The 22713-nt window shown below is 41.7% G+C and overlaps 8 protein-coding genes across 12 annotated transcripts; 2 read left to right on the top strand and 6 right to left on the bottom strand.

Moving 5' to 3' along the window:
* Positions 1–460: 460 nt before the first annotated feature.
* Positions 461–1202, bottom strand: LOC110181033 (uncharacterized). Its single transcript, XM_020948711.2, has one exon. The coding sequence runs from the start codon at positions 995–997 to the stop codon at positions 593–595; it is 405 nt and encodes a 134-aa protein (XP_020804370.2). The 5' UTR covers positions 998–1202; the 3' UTR covers positions 461–592.
* Positions 1203–1715: 513 nt separating this feature from the next.
* On the top strand, positions 1716–4858 carry LOC110178688 (zinc finger CCHC domain-containing protein 8 homolog). The gene is made up of 5 exons (XM_020945894.2): positions 1716–1755; positions 1821–2015; positions 2074–2751; positions 2809–2928; positions 2985–4858. The coding sequence occupies exons 2-5, from the start codon at positions 1827–1829 to the stop codon at positions 3681–3683; spliced, it is 1686 nt and encodes a 561-aa protein (XP_020801553.2). The 5' UTR covers positions 1716–1755; positions 1821–1826; the 3' UTR covers positions 3684–4858.
* LOC110178700 (small integral membrane protein 14) lies at positions 3754–6075 on the bottom strand. 5 transcript variants are annotated; one of them, XM_020945925.2, is made up of 4 exons: positions 6007–6075; positions 5044–5157; positions 4918–4963; positions 3754–4301 (listed from the first exon to the last, which is right to left on the bottom strand). In XM_020945925.2, exons 2-4 carry the CDS (start codon positions 5113–5115, stop codon positions 4081–4083), a joined length of 339 nt encoding a protein of 112 aa, XP_020801584.1. In that variant the 5' UTR covers positions 5116–5157; positions 6007–6075; the 3' UTR covers positions 3754–4080. The 5 variants fall into 5 exon arrangements, with proteins under 5 accessions (XP_020801584.1, XP_020801576.1, XP_020801593.1 ...); XM_020945917.2 differs by having other exon boundaries at positions 5957–6034; XM_020945934.2 differs by lacking the exon at positions 6007–6075 and adding an exon at positions 5622–6004.
* Positions 6076–6133: 58 nt separating this feature from the next.
* Positions 6134–7909, bottom strand: Ir60e (Ionotropic receptor 60e). Its single transcript, XM_020946401.2, has one exon. The coding sequence runs from the start codon at positions 7907–7909 to the stop codon at positions 6200–6202; it is 1710 nt and encodes a 569-aa protein (XP_020802060.2). The 3' UTR covers positions 6134–6199.
* Positions 6134–12217, bottom strand: Brca2 (BRCA2, DNA repair associated). Its single transcript, XM_086829105.1, has 4 exons — positions 10894–12217; positions 10771–10842; positions 8396–10701; positions 6134–7972 (listed from the first exon to the last, which is right to left on the bottom strand). Exons 1-3 carry the CDS (start codon positions 11750–11752, stop codon positions 8420–8422), a joined length of 3213 nt encoding a protein of 1070 aa, XP_086685231.1. The 5' UTR covers positions 11753–12217; the 3' UTR covers positions 6134–7972; positions 8396–8419.
* On the top strand, positions 12098–16530 carry LOC110179969 (polyadenylate-binding protein). The gene is made up of 3 exons (XM_020947554.2): positions 12098–12486; positions 12567–13491; positions 13767–16530. Exons 2-3 carry the CDS (start codon positions 12793–12795, stop codon positions 13989–13991), a joined length of 924 nt encoding a protein of 307 aa, XP_020803213.1. The 5' UTR covers positions 12098–12486; positions 12567–12792; the 3' UTR covers positions 13992–16530.
* LOC110181017 (uncharacterized) lies at positions 16058–20395 on the bottom strand. Its single transcript, XM_086829107.1, has one exon. It carries the CDS (start codon positions 18464–18466, stop codon positions 16706–16708), a length of 1761 nt encoding a protein of 586 aa, XP_086685233.1. The 5' UTR covers positions 18467–20395; the 3' UTR covers positions 16058–16705.
* Ir60b (Ionotropic receptor 60b) lies at positions 18632–20359 on the bottom strand. The gene has a single exon (XM_020948703.2). The coding sequence runs from the start codon at positions 20357–20359 to the stop codon at positions 18632–18634; it is 1728 nt and encodes a 575-aa protein (XP_020804362.2).
* Positions 20396–22713: the final 2318 nt, after the last annotated feature.

Below are 22713 nucleotides of genomic sequence, written 5' to 3'. Positions count from 1 at the left end.
CAAGACAACTCAAACTCAAACAGAACTCAAACTGAACTCGAGCCATGAAAGCCGTATAAATTATACGATTGTATCCCCTTCAGAGTGTCTGTTCTGGTCATATGATTATGATTACGTTGATTAAAACGCGCTCTTATCGTCACTTGGTCCGCTGCTGTGTGTTAATGTGTGTCCCATGCCGAGTGCCACTCCCGTTCTCCTCCAGCATCCGCCTTCGCCTTCGCCTCCGCCTCCGCCCGCTCAATTGCAATTGCTCATACGCCGCGTTGGCGACAGGATAACCAGATGCTCCATCAGTCCCGCCTTTCAATTTGCTCACAAAAGGACGTCGTTAGGCAAACGAATGATGGACTCATTATGCACATCGAAATGCGCTTATAGACGACAGTTCAAGGCTTTCCCTTTCGTATGAGACACATTCGTCTTTAAAGATATTTAGGTATGAGATCGAAATTATAAATTTACCTATTTATGTAATTATTTTATTGTATTATAAAAGTTAAAACAAATTATTGAGAATGAATTTTTTGGAAGATACATGATGAATTAATTTTTAAATATGATAAGGTAAAGCGCTCATTCTTATTTCCATTTAAAACTTAAACTTATTCTTGCCATGATGTCCATGCCCATGACCATGTCCATGTCCACCTCCGCTTCCGCCTCCACCGACAACGACAGGTTTGACCACTACCACAGGCTTTACAATGACGGGCTTGACAAAGACGGGCTTTGGCTTCGTGAATTTGGAAAGCAACTGGCTGGGATCCGATAAGAACGCCGGCTTTGCCTTGGTAAGTTTTTCCGGAAGATTGGCGAGCAGCTGGCTGGGATCCGGTAAGGAGACAGGTTTCGGCTTGACGAATTTAGCAAGCAGCTGGCTGGGATCCGGAAGAGATGGCTTGGCTTTCTCGATGGCAATCGTGGCCTGGACCCTGCAGACACACAGGAAGAGAGCCATGGACAGGAGCAGTAGATAACTCTTGAGCAGATCCATTGTGAGTGTGGCTACTTAGCTGGGGAAGCATCTATTTATGGTGCATGATGTTAATGCTCCAGTGTCCACTCTACAGGCTTCATTTGCATGCAGCACCTGACCGATCCTCTAGAGCTTTTATTCAAATTTAAACCAATCAATCGATCGAAACTCTTCAGACAGTCGGCGGCAACAGCGGCACGAGTAGTTCTGTCGGAAGAATTCCCCAGAGTGTAAGTTGAATTCACAATTACCCGGGGGGCAGGGTTTTCCTTCTCGTAACTCTGCGCGACATGTATTCCATGATCAGATTGAAGTTGACATTCAGCAGACGCTTTGCGAGATTCAAATCAGACATGACGTCTTTAGCTCCCGAGATTGGCATACTTAATGTGTGCTAATATCAGGAGTTGACATAATTTCTTGATGATTTTCTTGATAAATTAAATAAAAACAGAATGCGGAAGTAGAGCTAAGAATTGAGCAAGAATGGAAGCGTACCTTATAATGTGTTGTTTATAATATAAATTGAGTCATTTCAAACGTTACTTTTAATTTTATTTTTAAATGATTATTTCGTATTATTCCTAGTTTATTTTTTATTTAGGACTTTAATGTTTTTCTGTATTTTAAATAAAAACAAAATATTTAAAATCAAACATGCAAAACGTATGCTACACTTTCAAGCGCGAAGACCAATCGATATCCCTTTATCGATTAGTTGTATCGATTACACTGTTTGGCCTTTATTCCACAATTACACAACACTGCTCGAAAAGGTAAGAAAAAGAAAAACAATTGTTGGTTAAACAAAGTTCATTTATTAGTGATAATCCCATCGCAGACAGATATGGACGACAGCGTTATAGTAATAGACGACAGCGTGGTAACCGTAGAGGACGACGTGGAAGATGGCGAGCTGGAGGACGACATAGTGTGGCTTCCCGCACCCGAGACAACAACAACAAATGAGGACAAACGGCCGGCTACCAACAAATCATCGAAAAATGAGGAAATTGAAAGCAATCCAAGCAGTCAGGTAAGAATAATATTATATATAAGGATGATGGGTTAATAAAAGCTATTTTGCCTCTCAGGAAAACAACCAGGAAGAAGAAGCTACCGTGATCTTTGAAGTAAGATTTTCGAAGAAGGAGCGTTATGCAGGCCTTCAAAAACAAATGCTGGAGCTTCTAGAAATCACATTTGCGGAAAAGCAGCTGTTTTTCAAATTAAACGAAGAAGAGCGACTGATAAGAGCCTTTGAAAATAGCAATTTTACGATTGAGAAGTCTCCCTCTCCGGATCTGAACATCGAAGACCTCTTTATGATTGACATCAAGCCAGCCGCCAAACTGAATGCCTCGCAGGTGCCCTCCTACAAGCGCAGTGCTGACGTGCTGGACGAACGGACCGAAGCTCGGAAGAAACTCAAAGCAGAGGCGGTGAACAAGTGCTGCCGCCCCAAGGCCCAGTCCGCCTGCTTTAACTGTGGCGATACGGATCACTCCATACGCGACTGTCCCAAACCGCGAAACAATGCACGAATTCAGAGGGCACGAAAAAGGAAGGTAGAGAGGTACCACATAGACACGGAGCAGCGATTTGGACACATAAAGCCCGGCAGGATCAGCACAAAAACCCGTCACGCCATAGGTTACGCTCGTGGCGAGCTGCCCTTCATGTACTACAGACTACGAGTTCTGGGCTATCCGCCCGCCTGGCTAGAGGAGGCCAAGGTCCAGAGCTCGGGCATTGCTTTGTTCAATGCTGATGTAAGTTGGCTTCTATATCATATCAGTGAATTGCTTTAGTTGACAACGGTTTTGCAGGGTACGGAAGTCACCAAGTCCGACGACGAAGACGGGGAGGCAGACACCTTTAAGTACGACATCAATAAGATAGTTGAGTTCCCGGGCTTCAATGTAGAGCCCAGCGGCAAGTTCTTTGATGTAGCTATTAGCCTCCATATCATTTATTATTCCGCTAATCCTCTGCTTCTTTGAAGGACTTTCAACATCACAATGTTCCGCCGTTTCAACCTGATCATTCTAAAGCGAACTTTATCAAATCCCTCGGCGAGAATGTGACCAGCGGCTACAGACGCAAGAAGCTACTGGAGCTGCCAGCTACCCACGACGAAGAGCCTGTTGAGCAAACCACTCTAGGAGACTGTGACATGGAGATAGTTGACGAAGCCGAGGATCCGCCACTCCCCGCCTCGATGCCGACGCCGCCACCTCCGCCACCCGAGCCCATAGAGAAGAAGCAGGAGGTGCGTGCTCGCTCGCCATCACCAACGCTGGAGGATTTGAGAGAGCAGCAAGAGAAGCTGCTGCTCCAACTGGAGTGCAATACATCGCTGAATAGCATGGCGAATGACTCAACTTCCCTGAATACCCTGGACGACACGGTCGAACTGGAAGCCACAGGCATTCCACAAACCCAATCCGCGACCGCAATGCCCGGCGGAACGAGAGCTTCTCCTCTGTCTTCTGCAAAGAAATTTAAGGCCTCGTTCGACGGAACACCTGTGCTGAAGTTCTCCGTTTTTGACAAACTGCCCGAGGGCAGTAACTTCAAGGTGGGCGTCAGCGATGTCATTAATTTCGAGAATCTGCCTGACTCCACGGGAAAGTATGAGCAAATGAAGGATCTGCTAAAGAATGTGCGCGAAAAGATGGTAAAGCTGCAGAGCGAGGATTAACACTTCAATTAACTCGTAAGTCAAGTGTACAAAGTTTACTCTATCCCTCCAAACGATTAAGCAATACAAGTTAGTTTCCAAAGTGTATTTTCAAAAATTTTGGGATAATAAGCCTGTGTGTACTTGTGTGTGCGGTTGTGTGTGTTTTTCTTTCTTTTACTTTTTTTGTACAATGTCAGTGTGATGTATAATTTGTCTAATCTTTGTAAATCGGCTCACAAAGGATTTCACCAATCTACAACTATATTTATTGTTCTGATTCCAACCGAATTGTGTGGAAAATGTAGTGAACGCCTTATCTCGCCATATAAACAAACAATAAGTAAGGAAATGCAATTGCGAATTGTGGAGAAGCTCAGGTTTTGGTGGAAGCAGAGATCCACGCTCGACACCATCTCTAGTTGATGGCCGGCGGCGGCGGTTGTGGGGGCGGCGGCGAGCCGTCCTGGTTGTTATCACGACGGCCGCTTGCTGGCTTGTTGCTGGTCAGCTGGCCCCAGGTACTCGGATTCAGTATATACATGAACATGGCCACGATCATGAAGATCATGGCAACGGTGAAGCCATTGTCCTCGCCGCCACCTACGGTCTGCTGCTGCTGCTGCGTACGTCCGGTGACTGCAAAAGGGATTTGGAGAGATTGTGTTAGGCTTTGGAGGAGTAGCCCCACCGAAATATGATCGGTAAAGTTAAAGAAAAGATGTAAAGGCAAACAATTTATCATACAAAAAGAAACCTAAGCTGTTGGTTATCACTTATCTGTATTAATTTAAGAAATTAAGATGGTGACAAACTATCAACAAAAAAATCTGTTTACAAGCTTTTCTTTGAATAATAGGGAGATTAAAACCTAAAAGGACATTAAGAATGTGAGCCTAGTGCAAGGAAACATCATGTATGTAAATTTATACATTTTTACATTTACATGCATTTTAAATTTAAATTAAACTTAACAAGGTTCGATTTTTAAGAATATAAAACAATACTTTTTGTATATTATAAGTAGTAGTATTTAACGTAATAATATAACCACGAACTACATAAAAAAAAAATAAAGCCATATCAAAGCAAAGAGAAAAGGAATGTAAACAAATTAAATTAAAAATCACAGAAGATATATGTAACAAAATAAATATGTATAATATTAAAAGATAAAATAATAAAGTAAAGTAGAATTAACCCAGGGAAATTCGACCCAAAGGACATGAGAAAATTAAACTAAAGGACGACTCACCGTCGAAGCACTCGGTGTCCGTGCAGGCATTCTGGTTCTGGCGTATCTATAAGGAAAGGTAATCCAGGAGAGGGATTAGGGCCAGCAGGAGGACAGTGGAAAGGACTCAAGAGCCTGGGAACTCACAAAGTTGATGAGCCGCTGCATCGCATACTCCTGCGACCAGACGCACTCGCAGCCATCGAAGTCGTCGGACATGGTTTTCGGATGGAAGACAGCCGGGGTATTAAGAGCTTGAGCCTGGCAGTTGCAAAAAGAAAGTTAATTAATAATATTTTCGTGATATTTTGCGCAACTGACGTGTCTCTCGAACAGAGTACAGGGAGAGAAATGTGTGTTTTGAAGCGAAAAGAACTCAGCTGAGACTAATTCAGGCCCCAATCGAGCTGCGCTACGTAACGTCACTCTGTGTAGTATATGTATTCATATATATAAATTCCGATAAAATGGCTATATAGGTCCGTGAGAGCGGCGGTCAGAGAGTGCTTCGAAATCGGACTACGTAGCGGACTTACTTTTGAGTGAAACTGTTCCGATTTGGATTATTGAATTCCAATATTATCAGCAGAGTCTATATTTCGAATTCGAAACTGACTTAAGTGGCAAATTTAAAAAAAATAGTGTCCACCCCAAAAATTTAGTTTGAACGCACACACAAGTACAACTCCCCCCAGTGTGTTTTTTTGTTTTCTGTATGTACTCACTAGTATTTGACATTAAAAAAGAAGATTAAACAGAAAACCTACTACAAGACGACAATTTTTAATCATTGTCGGAACACGAAATGCTTATCACAATTAAGTACAAGGTCTTGCCATTGCGAGAAATTATTTAGAAGTGCCGTTAAAACCTTATCGAGGTTTCAAAAACGTAAACACAACTTTCCCAAATTGTTGTTGTTCTTCCCATTGGAGGCGTAAACAAACGGAATTTGCAGTGAAATGTTCACTACCTTGAAGTTTTTCACACTCTAATTGGTTACGCAGACATGTCTATGGTCGTTGTGGATAAATTATGAATTATTAATTATGCTTTTTACCTCTGCAGCGTAACTTGATTTTTTTTTTTGGTTTATTTTTTTTTTCTTACCAACTGGAATGTAGTGATAGTGATGGACAACCCTCTGATAGAATATATCGATACATCGATGTCAGCTATGATACTATTTCCCCCCCTGTTAACTATCGCTGGATTATGCGCGTGAAAAATAAAAACATTCAAATTTAAAAATTATTTACTGATTGAAGTCAAAACGAAACAATATTACATGTTATTACCATATTTACCCTGAAAATCTTGAGTAGTAGATTTCCACAAAGAAAATAAGCAAGGATATCGCTAATCCAACAAACCACAATGCGAATGCAAAGTAGTAGAACTGAAGATCAAAGGCCTTGGCCGGAGGCTCCTCATCCCGCATTAGTGTATACATCTTTTGCTTTATCATTACCCAGAAGGTGTCCTTCTTCATTTTCATATTTATCCCATGCTCCTGGAGTCGGAACATGAACTCGCTAACCAGTCCCAGATAAGGCAAGCTCCTGGACACATAAAATCCTTCGAGACTGTAGGTCACACCCTGGCGGATCACATCGAAACGCGGCGTCTTTAAGAGATCCTGCTGCATCAGGCTCAGCTCCAAGCGGTCCTCGAATGATAAATAAATATAACTACTGTTGAGATTCTCGCGATAAGCCTTCATCAAGGTGACGTTAATGGTCACGGCCTTTAGACGCAGAGCCTCGGGCAGAAAGGTATTTTCCCGAACTTGCTTTAAGAATAACTCGTCGTGCACACTGGGATAGGGGGCATCGGCTAGATCCTCTATGGTCTTATATTGTGGCTCGGACAAGCCCGATGTCAGGATGCTGGAGAGCGTAGCCAGATATAGATTGGTGAGCATGAAGCCACCAAGAGTAAGGATCACATGGATCAGATGATCCCTCCAGCCCGCAGTCCTTATGGCTTGATTGCACGTATTTAGAATGTGGCTTAGACTGTACAGCAGACATTTGCCGATCTCGGTATGATCTCGTCCAGAACCAAGATACAGCATCAGGGCACCATAGAAGACAGTGAAGGCTACGACTAGCCACAGAGACCATCGGAAGGGTCGCGAGTAGTAGAGATAACTGGAGATGGGTCTGGCATGAGGAACTATGAAGTATGACGTCAAGATCGATAGTGGCTCTGTGTAGGGAATATCCCACTCTAATTGCAGATCTTTATAGTAACAAATCAAGTCGACCTCTTTCTGTAATGACATTTTTATCACTACGAGATACCCTTCGTAATCCGATTTAGGTTCTTCAGATATCGATACACTCTTAAGTGAGGCATTGTATCGGTCTATGAACTCATTAGCGGCAGCGAATAGATATCCTCGCCGGACCAGTTCATTCCGATCGTTGTAATACTCAAAATCACGAGGAGGTATTCTGCTTCGAATTATGCGAACGGGAAATCCTTTAAAATTTCGAATTGTTCTTCCTCTCTTTAAATATTCGCTGACATTTGCTAATTTAATTGGTTGAATCGATGGGTAGGGTAAATAGCTGTAGAGACGATCGTCATGTAACAGAATCACATTGATGAAGCCCTCCTTGTAACAGTAGGTATACAGCTGCTTTTGGAGAAATTCAGGATCCTTCTTGGTTAGAAATACTATATGCAGCTCGTTGAGGCGATCCAACAGTAGAGGCAGGAAATCAGCCACTTTGGGTTCCAATCCAAAGTCCATTAGTTGTACTATAATTAGGGCTTGGCTGGTGAAGTTTCCACGAAGGCGAAGATTTAAAGATTCGCTAGACTTTGAGGAAAGTTGGATTTTAGGCGTACTAGAGTCCTGGACGACGAAGGAATCCTCAATATCGACCAGCACATTGAGTTCAGTTTGAAAGGCGAAATTAAGTTCACGTAGCACTTGGTAGGGCATTAAATCTAGAGCCACGACAGCCAGAAAAAGATTCGACATCAATAGGATTGAAATCATTTTGACTTTCTGGTTTGTCTTGGTATAAGGGGTCTATATGTTCCTATTACGCTTTAACGTAACCTGTAATTGAAAGCAAATTTAACAGTTTTTAATATCCTGTATTCAACTGTAAAATTTCGCAGAAATTACTTTAATTACCTAATGGAAATATTAAGGGAAGCGCTCACGCGTTTAATTTCTTCAACGGTGTACCCAGATATTAACTCAGAATTAATGCATTACAGTCACGTAAGTGTAAAACACTGGACAAAGTTATAAAGTTATAACTATATATAAAAGGATGGTTAACGAAAAGGACATGAATGAAAGGACTACATCCAACGGAACAAAAACCTTTGTTTTTGTGAATATTGTTAAGTCATGTAGGTATTGAAATAATCCTATGCTATGCACAGAAAAGGGTGTTAATTGGCCTAATTAATCTTAACCAAGAAAATACTCTCTTATTATTTCTATTATTTAGTGAATTTTGTATTTACTTACAAAAAGTAACAAAAACTGCATACACTAATTGCGACTTCGACTCAGACCAAGGCGACGGGACTTGTTTGGTGGCATGCAAATCGGCGACATATCCTCTGCATTGTGTTTAGTGGCTGTCGAGTCCTGGACATGATTCGTGTTTCTATCCGCCAGCGGAGTACTTGTAGAAGATGGCATTGCAGCTAATCGGGATTTAATCGGGGTTATTGTATTTCCTGCCAGAGTTCCAGTTGGAGTGCGACTCCGCTTACGCCGTTTACTCAGCGTCAAGAGATTACGGCGGGCTATCACTGAAGTCTTGGTTTTCTGATCCAGCGGCGAAAGGCCAGCTAGTTGTGTCAGTGAGGCATGAATCTCCTGCGACTGGATGGGTGTTCCAAGTGCACTGTGACACGAGGTCGTCTTGTGCACTATACGACGGATTTCCTGACGATTTTGTTCTGGTGGTGAGTTGGAAATCTTGCGAAGCCTCTTACTAGAGGGAATGCCATCATAGGTATCCCTTCGCTGCCTGGGTGTGGACACTTTTGACTCATCTTTAGTTGTCTGGGACAGCCTGGGAAAAATAGAATCGTTGCAGTTAGAAAGTTCTTCTTTTATGGAGAGTGGAAGTATTCCGTTTTCGGGAAAGCCTTTAAATTCTTCACCAGAAACATTATCTGATATGTCAGAAAGGCACTCATTATCACTAGTTAGCTTTTGATTCTGATTAACTTCAGATCCTGCGTGTACGTCTGCCATTAATTTGGCAGCTTTGCTTTTCATTTCCTCCGATATTTCAATGCGTTTGTTCGACGCTGTTCGGAATCCAAAGAATTTTGGATTATCGTCTGAATCACACGCCGTATTTTCAGCATTTAAACATATATTTTGAGGGCTTTCTGCTTGAAATTCTGTGATAAATTTTGCAGCTTTGGCCTTCATTGCTTCTGAAACTACAATAGCTTTGTTTGAGGCAGTACGAAAGCCAACAAATTCTTCATTGCTTATAGCTGAGACAGCTTCGTCTTCGTTTTGTTGATTCGAACTGCTGGCTTCTACTTTAGCTTCCCTTTTTATGCTTTCGGAAACCACAATCGGCTTGTCAATAAATTCTGTATTGCCAGTGTCTTTATAAGCGGTGCCCTCGTGCTCTCGGTTTGATACTACAGTCTGAAATTCAGCCATAAACTGTGCTGCCTTAATTTTCATCTCTTCTGAGACCACTATCGGCTTGTCAGAAGCTGTACGAAAGCCAACAAATTCGGAGTTAAATTCAACGACTGCCTGGACTGCAGCAGCCTTTCTTTCCAACTCCTCACCTCCTTCATAGGCTCTATTAATTGGCTCCTTAATTGGAATAAATTCCGTATTCTGAAGGCTACGCCTTTGACTAGGTTGATATAAACCAGACTCCACTTCAGCCATCAACATATCACCCTTGACTTTCATTTCCTCCGCAACTTCCATGAATTTGTAAGGAGTTTTGCGGAAGGCAACAAGCTGAGGTATATTCACAGACTGGCTTCTACTTGGCGTCTTGGTTTCAGGTGGCTTCAAATGACTAATATTAATTGATTGATTTAATTCTTCTTTTTCGGGAACCTTAGTGGTTTTCTCTGGTATATCAATTGGTTCCCACTCGCTGAACGCAATGTCCTGGAGAATTTTAGCGTCGTTTGATTGACTTAGTTGATCGCTGGCTTGGAACTGAGCTATGAACATGGCACCTTTGCTTGCCATCTCCTCAGTAATCTCAATGGCCTTGTTGGAGGCTGTTCGGAAGCCAACAAACTCTGAGGATTCTGTGGCTCTGTCGCTTGGTGGCTTTGGTTCAGTTTCGTCAATATCTGCCAGCAATTTGGCGGCTCTTTCTTTCATTTCTTCGGAAATCACAATGGGTTTATCAGAGGCTGTGCGAAAGCCAACAAACTCGGGAATCTCCATTGGTTGCCACTCATCCAGGGGGATTTCTCGGAGAAATTCCGCGTCACTAATGCACTTGGAAGTACATCCTTTCACTGTTTCTTGAGATTTGTCCTCGCTTGGCTCTTTTTTTACTTCTTTTTGGCTTAACTCTGGGGTCTCCTTGATTGACTCGTCTGGAATATCCATTGGGGTTTGCCACTCACTGATGGGGATATCATCCAATAAATTTTGTGTGCAGCTCTCGGGATCCTCAGACTTTGCTCCAATTAGCTCTGTTTTTACTTTATCTATCAATATTAGCTTTGCTTCAAGTTCCTCATCATTTAGGGAGATCTTTTCTGTGTTATAGTTCTCCAAAATCGAATCTCCTTCCGACCAATCTGCGCAGACTTTAGAATCTGTGGAAATTCGGTGAGTGTTAATGATTTTTACAATATAAAGCAATATATCAATAGATGAGCTCTTACCCAACTGGGACTGAACAATGGTTGTGCTTGCCTTGCCATCATCAAAAAGAGTGTCGCCTAAATTGCCTGGAGCTGCGGGTTAAAATAAATATATATTTAAGACCATTGCATATAAAATCTTACCTCTAGGTTTAATATCACAGATTTCGGTGGCCTCAAAGGTAAAACCGATCCCTAATAAATCGGTCTCCAGGTTATCCAATTCAATCGATGTGCACTCCGCGGATGAATTCGTATCCGAAAGATTACTACGCTGTTCCCGGGAGCACGAGGGTTTCAAACGATCTGGATCTACTTTAGTTGGAAGATCAATTTCTATACTAACAGCCGGTGGGTGGTCTTTGTTAGTATGAGAATTGGAACTGGAACTGGGGTTGCTTAGAGAAAAGTATTGACTCAGGTTGAGTAAATTTTCACAGATTTTCTGCGAGGTGTTGGCATCCAGCTCGCATACAGACGTGGCCCTTTGAGCCGTGTGATCCTCCTGCACGGAGAGGCCTGAGGAGCAGCTCAGCCGATCGTCTTCCCCTTCGTCGTCGGCTTCAATGGCAACGCTTAGCACATTTTGCTGTGGAGAAGATTGTTTTCTGGCGTAGGTTCTCATCTTTTTTTTGCGAAATCGAAACCATGGCGGTGACTCGCAGGTGAGCAGGTCCTCTTCCTCCACGTACGTCGGGGAGGAGCAGAAATCACGCAGAATCATGTCGACGATTTCTTGGCCGGGTGCGGGTTCAGCTTGGGTTTGGAGGAGCTCCTCCATGGAGATGAACTCACTGGTGGCGGCCACTGTCCGGTTCTGCTTTCGCATTTGCAAGGCGCGTAAGCTATCCAGGCGATCCACATCATATATATTGGCCACTTCGGCGGCTATATTTCCAAAATCTTCATGACTCTTAGGTAGCGTTGCAGGTGGATTCTCTCTTCTCAGGTTACAATGGCTGACATAACTTGTGGTTGGAGGACTTCCCGGCGCCTTGTCCATGTTGTGCTTAAGCTAATTAAATTGAATTTAATAAATTATCTGGCAAAAACCGAAACAAGTGCCCAATGTTATTATTATTATTGCATTCCGATAGGTTTGCAGGCCGCCGCCAAAACAATCGATAGGCTAGAGAGGAGATAGGTCGAGCATGTGGTAGTGTGGCCGTACTCACAAGTATCGATTGAGTAAATACAAGCAAGCCATTTCAAAGTAGTAAATTATATATATAACAATAATGAACAGAAATCCGTTTTCCCAAATTTAAACCTTCACAAGTTCCAACAACACTCAACGATAGTTCACAAACAATCGATTGTTGCAGCAGCAACTGCAACTATCGTACACGCAATCGATAGTTTGACAGCTCTGCAAGTAGCGACAAATTTTTGCATAAAATAATTAAATAATAAAGGGCGAACGCCGACGCTGCAAACCGTTGTTTTTTATTGCTGCAATTGCTAAAGAATAGAGTTAAGTGCCACCCGAAACACAGAAGCAGAGCGGTCGCGAAATTGCAAGCAAGAGCCATACGAAAAAGCAGCGACGGCCCAAAAGTGAAAGCCCCCAGAAAAAGTACAAAAGAGAGACGGAGAAAGAGCGAGAGAGAGAGAGACGAAACGAGAAAAGAGTCTGGGCGAGAGAAAAAACGATTTTTTCAGAGAACACCGCGAATTTTTGTCATATTTTCCCATTTCTGTGTGCAGTGGAACTGGCAGAGCGTGAGCTAAGACCTGGTGAGTGGATTTTCCGTCGATGTTCCTCGTCCGAGATCGAAATACATGTGTAATATTTGTTTGTAACCCCAACCGAGCAGCAGAGAACCCAGCGAAGCAAAGGCAGCAACAAGGAACGAGGAGGAACCCAGCCAGAACCTAACCAGCGCGCTGCCACAGAATCGCTTCAAGATTCTCAGCCACATTTACAGCGGGATCCAGATCCAGAGCCTGAGCCACGGGAGCCACCGGGAGCAGCACAGACCAGCAACCAGCGCCAACAGCACTCCACTAGCCGCCACCACGCTCCACAAACAGCCAGCCATCATGTTCGTCAACTCGATGACGTTCCGCGGCAACCCGGCGAACTATCATCAGCAGCAGCCGGCCCTGAACCACCACACGCTGGCGGCGGCGCATCATCAGCAGCAGCTGCACCACCATGCCGCCGCCGGCCACCTGGGCCACGTCGGCGGCGGTCATGCGGCCAGCAATCACCTGGCTGCCGCCGCCGTTCTAGGTCGGCATGGCCACAACTCTCTGGGCAGCGGGCACACGTCCGGCTCCTCCCACTCCACTGGCGTGGGTGTGGGCGTCGGTGGCGGTGCTTTGGCCAGCGGCACCAGTGGTGGCGGCGGCAGCGGCAATAGCTCACCGGATAGCGGCAAGATCTATATCAAGAACCTGGAGCGATCCATCGACAACAAGGCAGTGTACGACACGTTCTCCGTGTTCGGCAACATCCTGAACTGCAACGTGGCCAAGGACGAGGACGGCAACTCGCGCGGCTACGGTTTTGTGCACTTCGACTCCGAGGAGGCTGCCCGGGCGGCCATCGAGAAGGTGAACGGGATGCTGTGCAATAACCAGAAGGTGCATGTGGTCAAGTTTATACCACGGCGGGACCGGGAGCAGGAGAAGGCCACCCACTTCAAGAACCTGTACGTGAAGAACCTCAGCGAGGAGTTCACCGAGCAGCACTTGCGCGAGATGTTCGAGCCCTATGGCCGCATCACCAGTCACAAGGTATGTTCTTTTTGGTCACCTTCTCTCACGACCGGGAGGTGTGGGTGGGTGGGTGAGAGGACTGCAGATGGACAACCATGTGGCACAGTTTCTCACGCACTCAGCCGCGCTCTTAAATCCGCTCTTTGCCCCATTGCTGCGCATGCTTACGGGTGAGAGAGAGTTGTGCCAGCAAGGGAGGACAAGCGACACAGAGAGAGGGAGAAAGTGAGAGAGGACTTGCACTTGGCCCATCTGAGCGGATTTGTTTATTTCATTGACTCTGATCCTTGCAGCTCATGCTGGACGAGGAAGGGCGCTCGCGGCGCTTCGGTTTCGTGGCTTTCGAGAATCCACAATCGGCGCTGGCCGCCGTGATCGGCCTGCACGGCAAACAGCTGGGCGACAACAAGTTCTTGTACGTGGCACGAGCCCTGAGCAAGGCCGAGCGGCAGCAGGAGATCAATCGCAAGCTGGAGGAGCGCAAGCGTCAGAAGGCCGGCCAGATATTCTACTACTAAGCCGGAACAGGATCTGGATCGCGAGAGGTGTTTACTCAGAACCCACATAAATACAATATACACACATATATAAACCCTATATAGCTATTTACGAGAAATTGTATCGGCAGCGGACATTCAGGCAGCTGGCAGGCAGAGGTAGGACGCAGGACACTAGTCCTGCCATTACACATTTAGACGTAGGCAAAAAGTGTTGCAACACAGTTGAAATTTATAGAAACACACACGCATAAGAACAGAAACCGAACTCGTACTCGAATTCGAACTTGAACGCGGACTCGAAATCGATATCGAATTGAAAGGATTTTCTAGGCATTAGGACAACAGTTTCTAGGCACTCACTAGCGTTTTTTTGGAATTAGATGTTTGTCTTTACTGTTGAATTTAGTGAGCAGAGGCTTCGGTGTCAGCTTCTCGCCTAAAAAGAACACATTGCGTACGTATTTCGAACATGTATTTACCCCACACACACACACCCCAAACAATCTAACTGGATCCTTAGCATTGTCGAGCTACGCCCAGATGACATAAATATTTACACATACCTAATATATTATTATTAAAAAAAAAAAAACAAAACAAAAAACTAAACTAACAAACAAAAAAACAAAAAAAAAAAAATCTAAATGAAAAATTGAAAAAAATACAATTGATGTAATCCCTCTATTAACAATTGAAGCACTCACTCTACGTTTATACATAAACATATATATATATACATATATATATATATATTTAATGTACACGCTGTAGTTAAAAAGCGTTTATAATAATACTCACACACACTCTACGCTATAAACTAATACTTTTGACGACGAAAGGAATCAAGTGCAACCATTGCGAAAGCGAAACCCTACACGTAATTTATATAGTAGACGCAGCTGCGGATGGAAGGAAGGATGGTAGGAGTATAGAGATCGATGCTGAACAGGAAAAATATTTAGCAGCGGGACAGAACATGAGTATTAAAATTTTAGCAATTACAAGACACTTTTTGTAATTAATTGTACATTGTTTCAAGGTAGCAAGAACGAACATGAAACCACAAAACAGGACAGCAAAGACAGCCGTAAATGTAACGAAAAAAAAACAAATACAAAAAAAATACTAATTGAATATAAAACAATGCAATGTTTAAAATCTTTTAGAATATTATTACGAAGGCACGATATAAAAAACAAAAGGAAACTCTGAGACCCTAAAGGAAACCGGAAATAGGCAGGCAGGCAGGCGTGTATACAATTTAATCCGAAGTGAAAGCAAATACATACATAATTTAAGATTATTGAGCTTAATTTTTAAAATGTTTCCAAGAACAGAAAAGCAAAAAAGAAAAAACCCAAGAAAAACAAAAGATATTTAGAAAGAAAAACCCAAGAAACCATGCTAAAAAAACGAAAAAGTCACTCAAAATTTGTAAGACTCGAATTTTGCGTCTACACACAATGTATAGTTAAAACAGTACCACAAGAGAACAAAAAAATGAAAATTACCTAACAGAATAGTTATATAAACAATGGCAATATTTAGGATGGCATAATTAATTAATGTAACCCTCCTTCCCCCTCTCATTTGACCATATTTATTTCCATTTACATTTCGTTTCGAGTGGAGCTTACGATTCTAGTTTTTCAGGAACAAATGTAGTAGTATTAGGCCTTTCACACACACTCACACACAGACACACCATATGCAATATGAATTTACAAGAAAAACAAGAAAATTATCTAATTGAATAATATTTACACAAAATGTACAAAACAAAGCAAAAACTAAGAAAAACAAGATGAAAGAGAAAAAAGAAATTTATTTTCCTTTGCCAAGCAAATGCGACATACTTTTTATTATTATTACAAATTATAATTGTAATTGAAACTTAATTTTTGGTAATTGCTTTTGCAGAATTTACCTAAAATAAACAAACAATACAAAACAAAACAAGAACCCCAAAAGAGAAAACCCTTTTATAGTGCTAAATTTTTAGAGAGTACAAGAAATGTTAATTGAAAATCTTACGAAAATTAATTGATAAACTTACACACAACCATAAAACAAATTCCCATTTCGAACACAAAACTCATTAAAAAAAATTACTCAATTTTGCACATTTGCTAAATATGAGACATTTGAAGATTCTACTCACAAAAATCTCACCAATCTTTCATTATTATTATTATAATTATTATTATTATGGCTTGGATTGCAAAAGTTACACATTTTATTGACTAGTGAAACCCACACAAGAAGCACAGAAGATAATACTGACACGGATGAGGGCGTATAATATATGCATTATATATGTAATTCCATTGAAACGAAACTCCTAATTATAACATATTACAAAAATACCTACTTATTAACAAACCTAAAAACAAAAGAAAACAAAATGGAAAAACGAAAAAACACACAAAAACAAAAAACCAAGCGAAAATGAACAAGAAAATGGAAAAACATTTAATGATGAAAATCAAGATGCAGTGAGCAGAGATATGTGAAACTTGAATAAAAATGCTTTTGCAAAAAGTGTTTGAAATTGCGACCCGGCGTGTATTTATTTGTTAATTTTTTGTATTTTAAAATAGGATTAAATGTAGTATTATATTTTAAGAATAATTTACAAACAGTTACAGTAAGAAGTGAGATTTGTAAGATGAAGATGCCTTTTTAAGGCCTTTTTTCTCCTGTTCTGAATTTCCAAAACCTAGATATTGTTTCTAGTGATCCTTCTGCCACTTGTAGTACAAGATCTCGAGAGGTAGAACCAACATACTGACAGTAGTCCCTCCTATATATGCTATCCATACGTAGAACAAATCATCCCAGATGAGATCGTGATAGCCACCGGGCTCTGCCTGCTCCACAGTGTAGTTCAGTTTGCCAATGGCAATAAGTTCATGATAGGATCTCTTTAGCCACAAATCGTACAGTCCACTGGCCAGTGTGTGACTCAAATATCTATTGAAGGCATCCCGATATATAGAATTCCTGGCCATGGGCATCGTCACTGGCACAAAGGGCATAAAGCTAATCTCGTTCGATTTCCGAAAGGCAGGTCGGTGCATTTTAATTTGTTTCAGTTGGAGTAATGGCCATAGGGTTTTGGTGACCGGATAACCAAACGAAGTATTCAGCTCATTCCGCTTGGCCAGAAACTCCACAGTCGATGGGGTTACCTGAAAGATATCCAAATTCTTCTCCAGCACATCCTTCCCAATGGAGTCACTCAAGGTCGGGATCTCCTGTTGGGAAATGAAGATCTTTCCATGGGTTCTCCTCAGGTCCTCGTAACTCAGTATCTTGTACGCAGCCGGCGGATGAACCAATAGAGTCGCCAAATTGGCGCTGTAAAAGGTGCTAACTATCAGTCCTATCATTATCAGCAAACTGTAGAGTAGAGTGCGACTGAAGAAGAGGCGTCGATTGGGCAGGTCAAAGGACTGCGCCAGGATGGCTCTGAGTAAATGGTCAGCAAAGATGTTGCCACACCTCAGGGTGGAGTATCCCTGCCCCAACTCCAGGAGCTGGGCATTGGCCAGGAGTAGAGCCAACACGACCATTAGGCCCAGAAAGTAAGGCCAGCCCTTGAGGTTAAAGTACAAACTGGACAGTGGCATATCGGGCTCCACGGGCAGCATCAGGAACCAGCTGGTAATCTCCGCCACATAGCTGGGATAAAAGGGTTCCGGAGCCAGGGTGGTCAGCACCAGGGGGAAGTCCACCAGTCCATCTCTCATTAGTCCAGAGGTGACATTGTGATCGGGTGTCTCGCTCTCTGGAACGAGGTCCCATCGCACCCGCAATGTGGTATTCAAACTCCTGGCAAAGTTCTTGTAGAAATGGGTGAGATAACCCGTCATCTGGCGACGTCCCTCCCTGTCCCTGTAGATCACCGAACGTGGCACCAGACTGTATGGAATAGTGGCGATGGGATATCCTTGTAGGTTCCCAACCTGAGGTTCAAAATATCTTATGACCTTGACTAGCCTTCGCCGAACGACCTTAAAGTGGGGAAAAGCATGATAGCTATATATGAACTCCCGATTCGAACCCCTCAAGGCTAGGACATTGAGCATCTGATTGGATCGACAGTCCTCGAATAAAGATGTGATATTGGTATCCATTGTGGCTATGAATAATACGTGAGTTCCTCGAATATCCATTAGATTTTCAAACAGGGCTTTCATGAGCTCTTCTGCTTCAAATTCCAAGCAAACTAATGCTAATATTTTCCTATTAAGTTTACCTTTAAGGTGGTTACTTTGATTGCCATTGAAGCTGAGATAAGCAAATTTCAAATCTAGTTCGCTTTGCCGCCAACAGGCCTCGTTTAGAGAAACCCCTTTATTTTGCAGTAATAGTAAGGTACGAGGGGATAGCTCGAGCTTCAGGGAGTGTAAAATTATTTCCAATGGAACATCCTGGGCTTCAACCAGAACGATGATGATTATTATAAGTGATTTTATACTCTTCCACATTATGCGCTTCACTCGCTAAAAAACTCTACGATAAATGACATCGGTCAGGGTCTAGTTTCTGCTTATTAAGGTCTAGGAATAGGTCACATTTATAGCCTTAATAGATTTCCATTACGTGCATATTTCTGAACGATTAGCATTGGTAATAACTGAAGTTAATAAGGCTTATTTGTGCGTACTCCACCTATGGTAGCCTAGCTCTAGCAGAAATCCAAGGACACTGACCATTATTCCTGCCACAAAGGCAAGCCATATAAAATAAAAATCATGCCACTTCAGATCACAATATACTTCCATGTTACTGTCGACAATGTAGGAGATTCTTCCAAGAGCCCTCAATTCGTTGAAGCTTCGTGTGAACCAAATGTAATATAGACCATTCTCCTGGGCATTTCTCCTGTACTTCAGGAGTGACTTGTGAAAGGGTGAGTTATCCGGCAGCGACATGGTCAGAATCAGCATTGGCAGGAATACTATTTGGCGGGACCTACGGAAGATGGGTCGCTGGAGCCGGACTTGACCCTGCTTCAGAAGTGGCCACAGGGTTGTGGTAACTGGATACGCATACTTTGGATCCATCTGGATTCGCTTCCTCTGAAAGTTCGCTGAGTTTGTGATTTCAAACATGTCGCGATGGGCATTCATGAACTCGCTACCCATGGCCTCCGTCATGTACTGCTTTTCAGCGGGAATAATAAGTATCTTTAGATTTAGTGAATGCATTTGCTCCCAGTTATTGATGTGATCCGCCACCGGTGGATGCACCAGCCAAGTCTCCAGAACGGCGGTGTAATAGTTACTCATAAAGAATCCTCCCATGAGGAGCAAGCCATAGATTGTCATCAGTTTCAAGGAGAGTCGTCCTGGCAGAACAAAGGGCTGTCCTAGAATCCCACGCAAGGCTTGATCGTTTATAAGAAAACTCCGCCAGCTTGGATCCAATCCGGCCTCTATGCGATGGGCATTCCCCAGCGCTACTGCCACCAGCAGCATCAAAGGAATCATGCCCTCTAGTCGCAATCTTAGAAGAAAATGAGAGCGGGGAATGCCAGGCTCCATGGGCAGCATCAGAAACCAGCTGGACATCTCCAAGGGAACATTTTGCTTCGCCGACTCCAAGTCGAGACCATCAATGCCCAGAGGAAAGTCCACGCCAGACGCTTTGGACAGTTGGATGACCTTGGCCAGATTGGTCATACCCTCTTCCGGAACTAGATCCCAGCAGATTTTTAGAGTTGCATTCAGAGTGCTAGCATAGTTCCTTATAAAGTGCCACAGGTATCCACCCAACTGACGACGTCCATCAGAAGTTCTATAGGCCACAGTTCTTGGCATTATATTGTCTGGTAGTGTCCTAAGGGTATATCCGCCTAGATCCTTCAGTTGTGGTTCAAAGTATCTATTAATTTCCATCACATTCCGCTTTATAAGCCGAAATGCTGGGAATGCTTGGTAGCTGTAGATAATATCTCTGTCTGAGCCCTGAAAAGCCAGCACATTAAGCATTTTCTCTTTGAAACAATCCAAAAACAAGTATTTTATTTTGACTTCTGAAGCAGCGAATAATATAGTGTGAGTATCTCGCATGTCCTCAAGGTTTTTATAGAGAACTTGCATTGTCTCATTTTTGTTTTTGTTCAAGCAAACTAGAACCAGTATATTGCTATTAAAACTATCTTTTAGATACACACTGTCACTCGCGTTGAAATTTAATATTGGCACCATATCTTCAAAGTCTGTTTGGTTCCAGCACAAGCTTTCATTTTTATTTTGGAGTAAAAATATAGTTTTATACGACAACTCTATATCCAGAGACCGCAGGATATTATTTAAGGGTTCACTGAATATATCCCCAAATATTGTGGTAATTATTACAAAAATTCCCAGCCACATTTTGAAGCTGACCAACCCAAGCGATTCGCGTAAACAAACTGCAACATTACGGAACTTACACCCAGGGTTAGGGTAATTACCACAAAATCAGATACAAATCAGTTAAGGAACCAAGAAAATGAAAGACAATAACAACTATAAGGTCATGGTTTTTAATTGCTCGTAAGGGGGGGGGGGGGGGGGGGGGGATAGGAAAACTGCATTTGTGTTTTTTTTTTGTTTTCGGAAAACAAATTTGAATCAGGTGGTAAGTAAATACAGGAAAATAAATTTGAAAAATGAGAACAAATTTAATTAATAAAACAAAGTTTTCCTTTTATGTAAGTAGTTGGTTTCAAAAAAATTTAAACCCATTTTCGTAAATAAATAACAGAAACCAGTTATAATTATAATATAATAAAGTTATAATAAATATATAATATAACAATAGTAAAATCCTTTTCCCATTATTTAAGATTCGCGTTATTTTGAGTTCACTGTAGATTTACTAATTTTCCGCCGAAATGTTTGAATCCAGCCATTCACCTGTGCTCTCAACGGTTTTTTATCAGTTAATTCATGTCCGTCAAATTAGCGTCGATGAGTTAGGGCCGAAATGGAACGGTAGGAAAATGGAACACGGAGAGGATCTTTAATTTTAATTTAATTCGTAATTAAGGCACTAATTCGAAAAAAAAAAAGTTTCTAAATGCTAAAATATATATTAACTATTGTTTTATACTGGGTTTGAAAGTATTTGACATTTGGATATATTAAAAAAAAAACATGTGAAAAATCGTGTTTTCACGGATTTCTTAATATCTCGGCTAATCGAACGCGTGCAGCAATACCCGATACGATTGCAGTTTTACCCTACAAAATTTAAATTTTTCTAACCGTCAGTTTTTGAACAAATCGCATAACAGAGATCTATCCATACAAAATAGAGCATTAAAAATTCTAAGGCATATAACTTTGATTTACGAACGCGTGCACATAAGCACAGTATATAGACAGATTAACAAATATTTGGTGAAAATTTTAATTGTTTTTAACCGTCAGATTTCGAGAAAATCAAGTGTTTCTCTTTTTCGACCTCATTAATAAACACTGGCTTCATATCGATAGGGGCGCCTCCGACACCCTATCGATAAATAGCCCGCCAGAAAATATTCCTATAAACTATTTAAAAAATGTATAAAATATGCATGCCCAATGAATGGAATTGACATTCCAAGCATTTTAGTAGAATTTTCATCAAAGCCATTCAAGAGATAACATTACTTTTTTATTTATTTCCATAAATGTTCCTACGAAGAATAAATATATCTGGCAGCACTGCCTGCCGAAAATTAAGTCAATCTGATTTAAACTTTATTATAAAACTAATGAAAAATGACGATCCTTCCATAAACGGCATCGCAATTCTGAATATTTTGATCCATGTTTCATTAAAATCCGTTCAGTCGTTCATAAGAAAACCCGACCTTTTCATTTATTTCCATTTATGTGCCGGCGAAATATAAATATATCCGGCAGCCCTGCCTGCCTAAAAACAAGAAAACTTGATTTAAACTTTATAGTTAAACTTATGCTAAAGAAAGATTGTCCCATAGACGGCATCGCGATTCTGAACATTTTGATCTATGTTTCACCAAAATCCGTTCAGTTGTTAATGAGAAATCCAGGCTTTTTCATTTATTACCATAAATGTATGAACTGTTCGACGTAGAATATTAAATAAAAAAATTTGGGTTTAAACTTAATGGTCGGATGTATTTAGACAAAAACAATAAGCGGCATCGCAGTTCTGAACATTTTAATCCCTTAAATACTAGTGAGATTACATAGAAGACTAACTGCAAAGTTTTATTTAGATAGCTTTAAATATGAGGGTCTTGTTTACATATTTATACATACATAATTGGACAGATGGACATGGATAGATCGACTTGGCTGTTGGTGCTGATCAAGATATATATACTTTATATGGTCGAAAATAATTTATTTACTGCGTTGGAAATTTTTGACCTGAAATCATATTACAAAGCAAGGGCATTAAAGCACTAGATTTGCAAAGTTAATTTTCGAAATAACTTTTAATATTCTGTCCAATAAATGACATCTTTATTCTAAGCAATTTGGTAGGTCTTTTATCGAAATCCGTTAAGTAGTTTATGAGAAAATAACATTTTTAATTATTTTTTATATACCACGGAGGCATGACTGTGCACCCCTGGTACTCAACTGCAAAAAATGAAAAAATCGGATTTCTCATTAACGACTGAACGGATTTTGATGAAACATAGATCAAAATGTTTAGAACTGCGATGCCGTCTATGGGAAAACCTTCCTTTTGCATAGGTTTAACCATA

Source organism: Drosophila serrata, unplaced genomic scaffold (genome assembly GCF_035046125.1).
Source record: "Drosophila serrata isolate PLE 108 unplaced genomic scaffold, ASM3504612v1 contig_184, whole genome shotgun sequence".
NCBI lineage: Eukaryota > Metazoa > Arthropoda > Insecta > Diptera > Drosophilidae > Drosophila > Drosophila serrata.
This window is presented reverse-complemented; position numbering and strand designations above follow the sequence as displayed.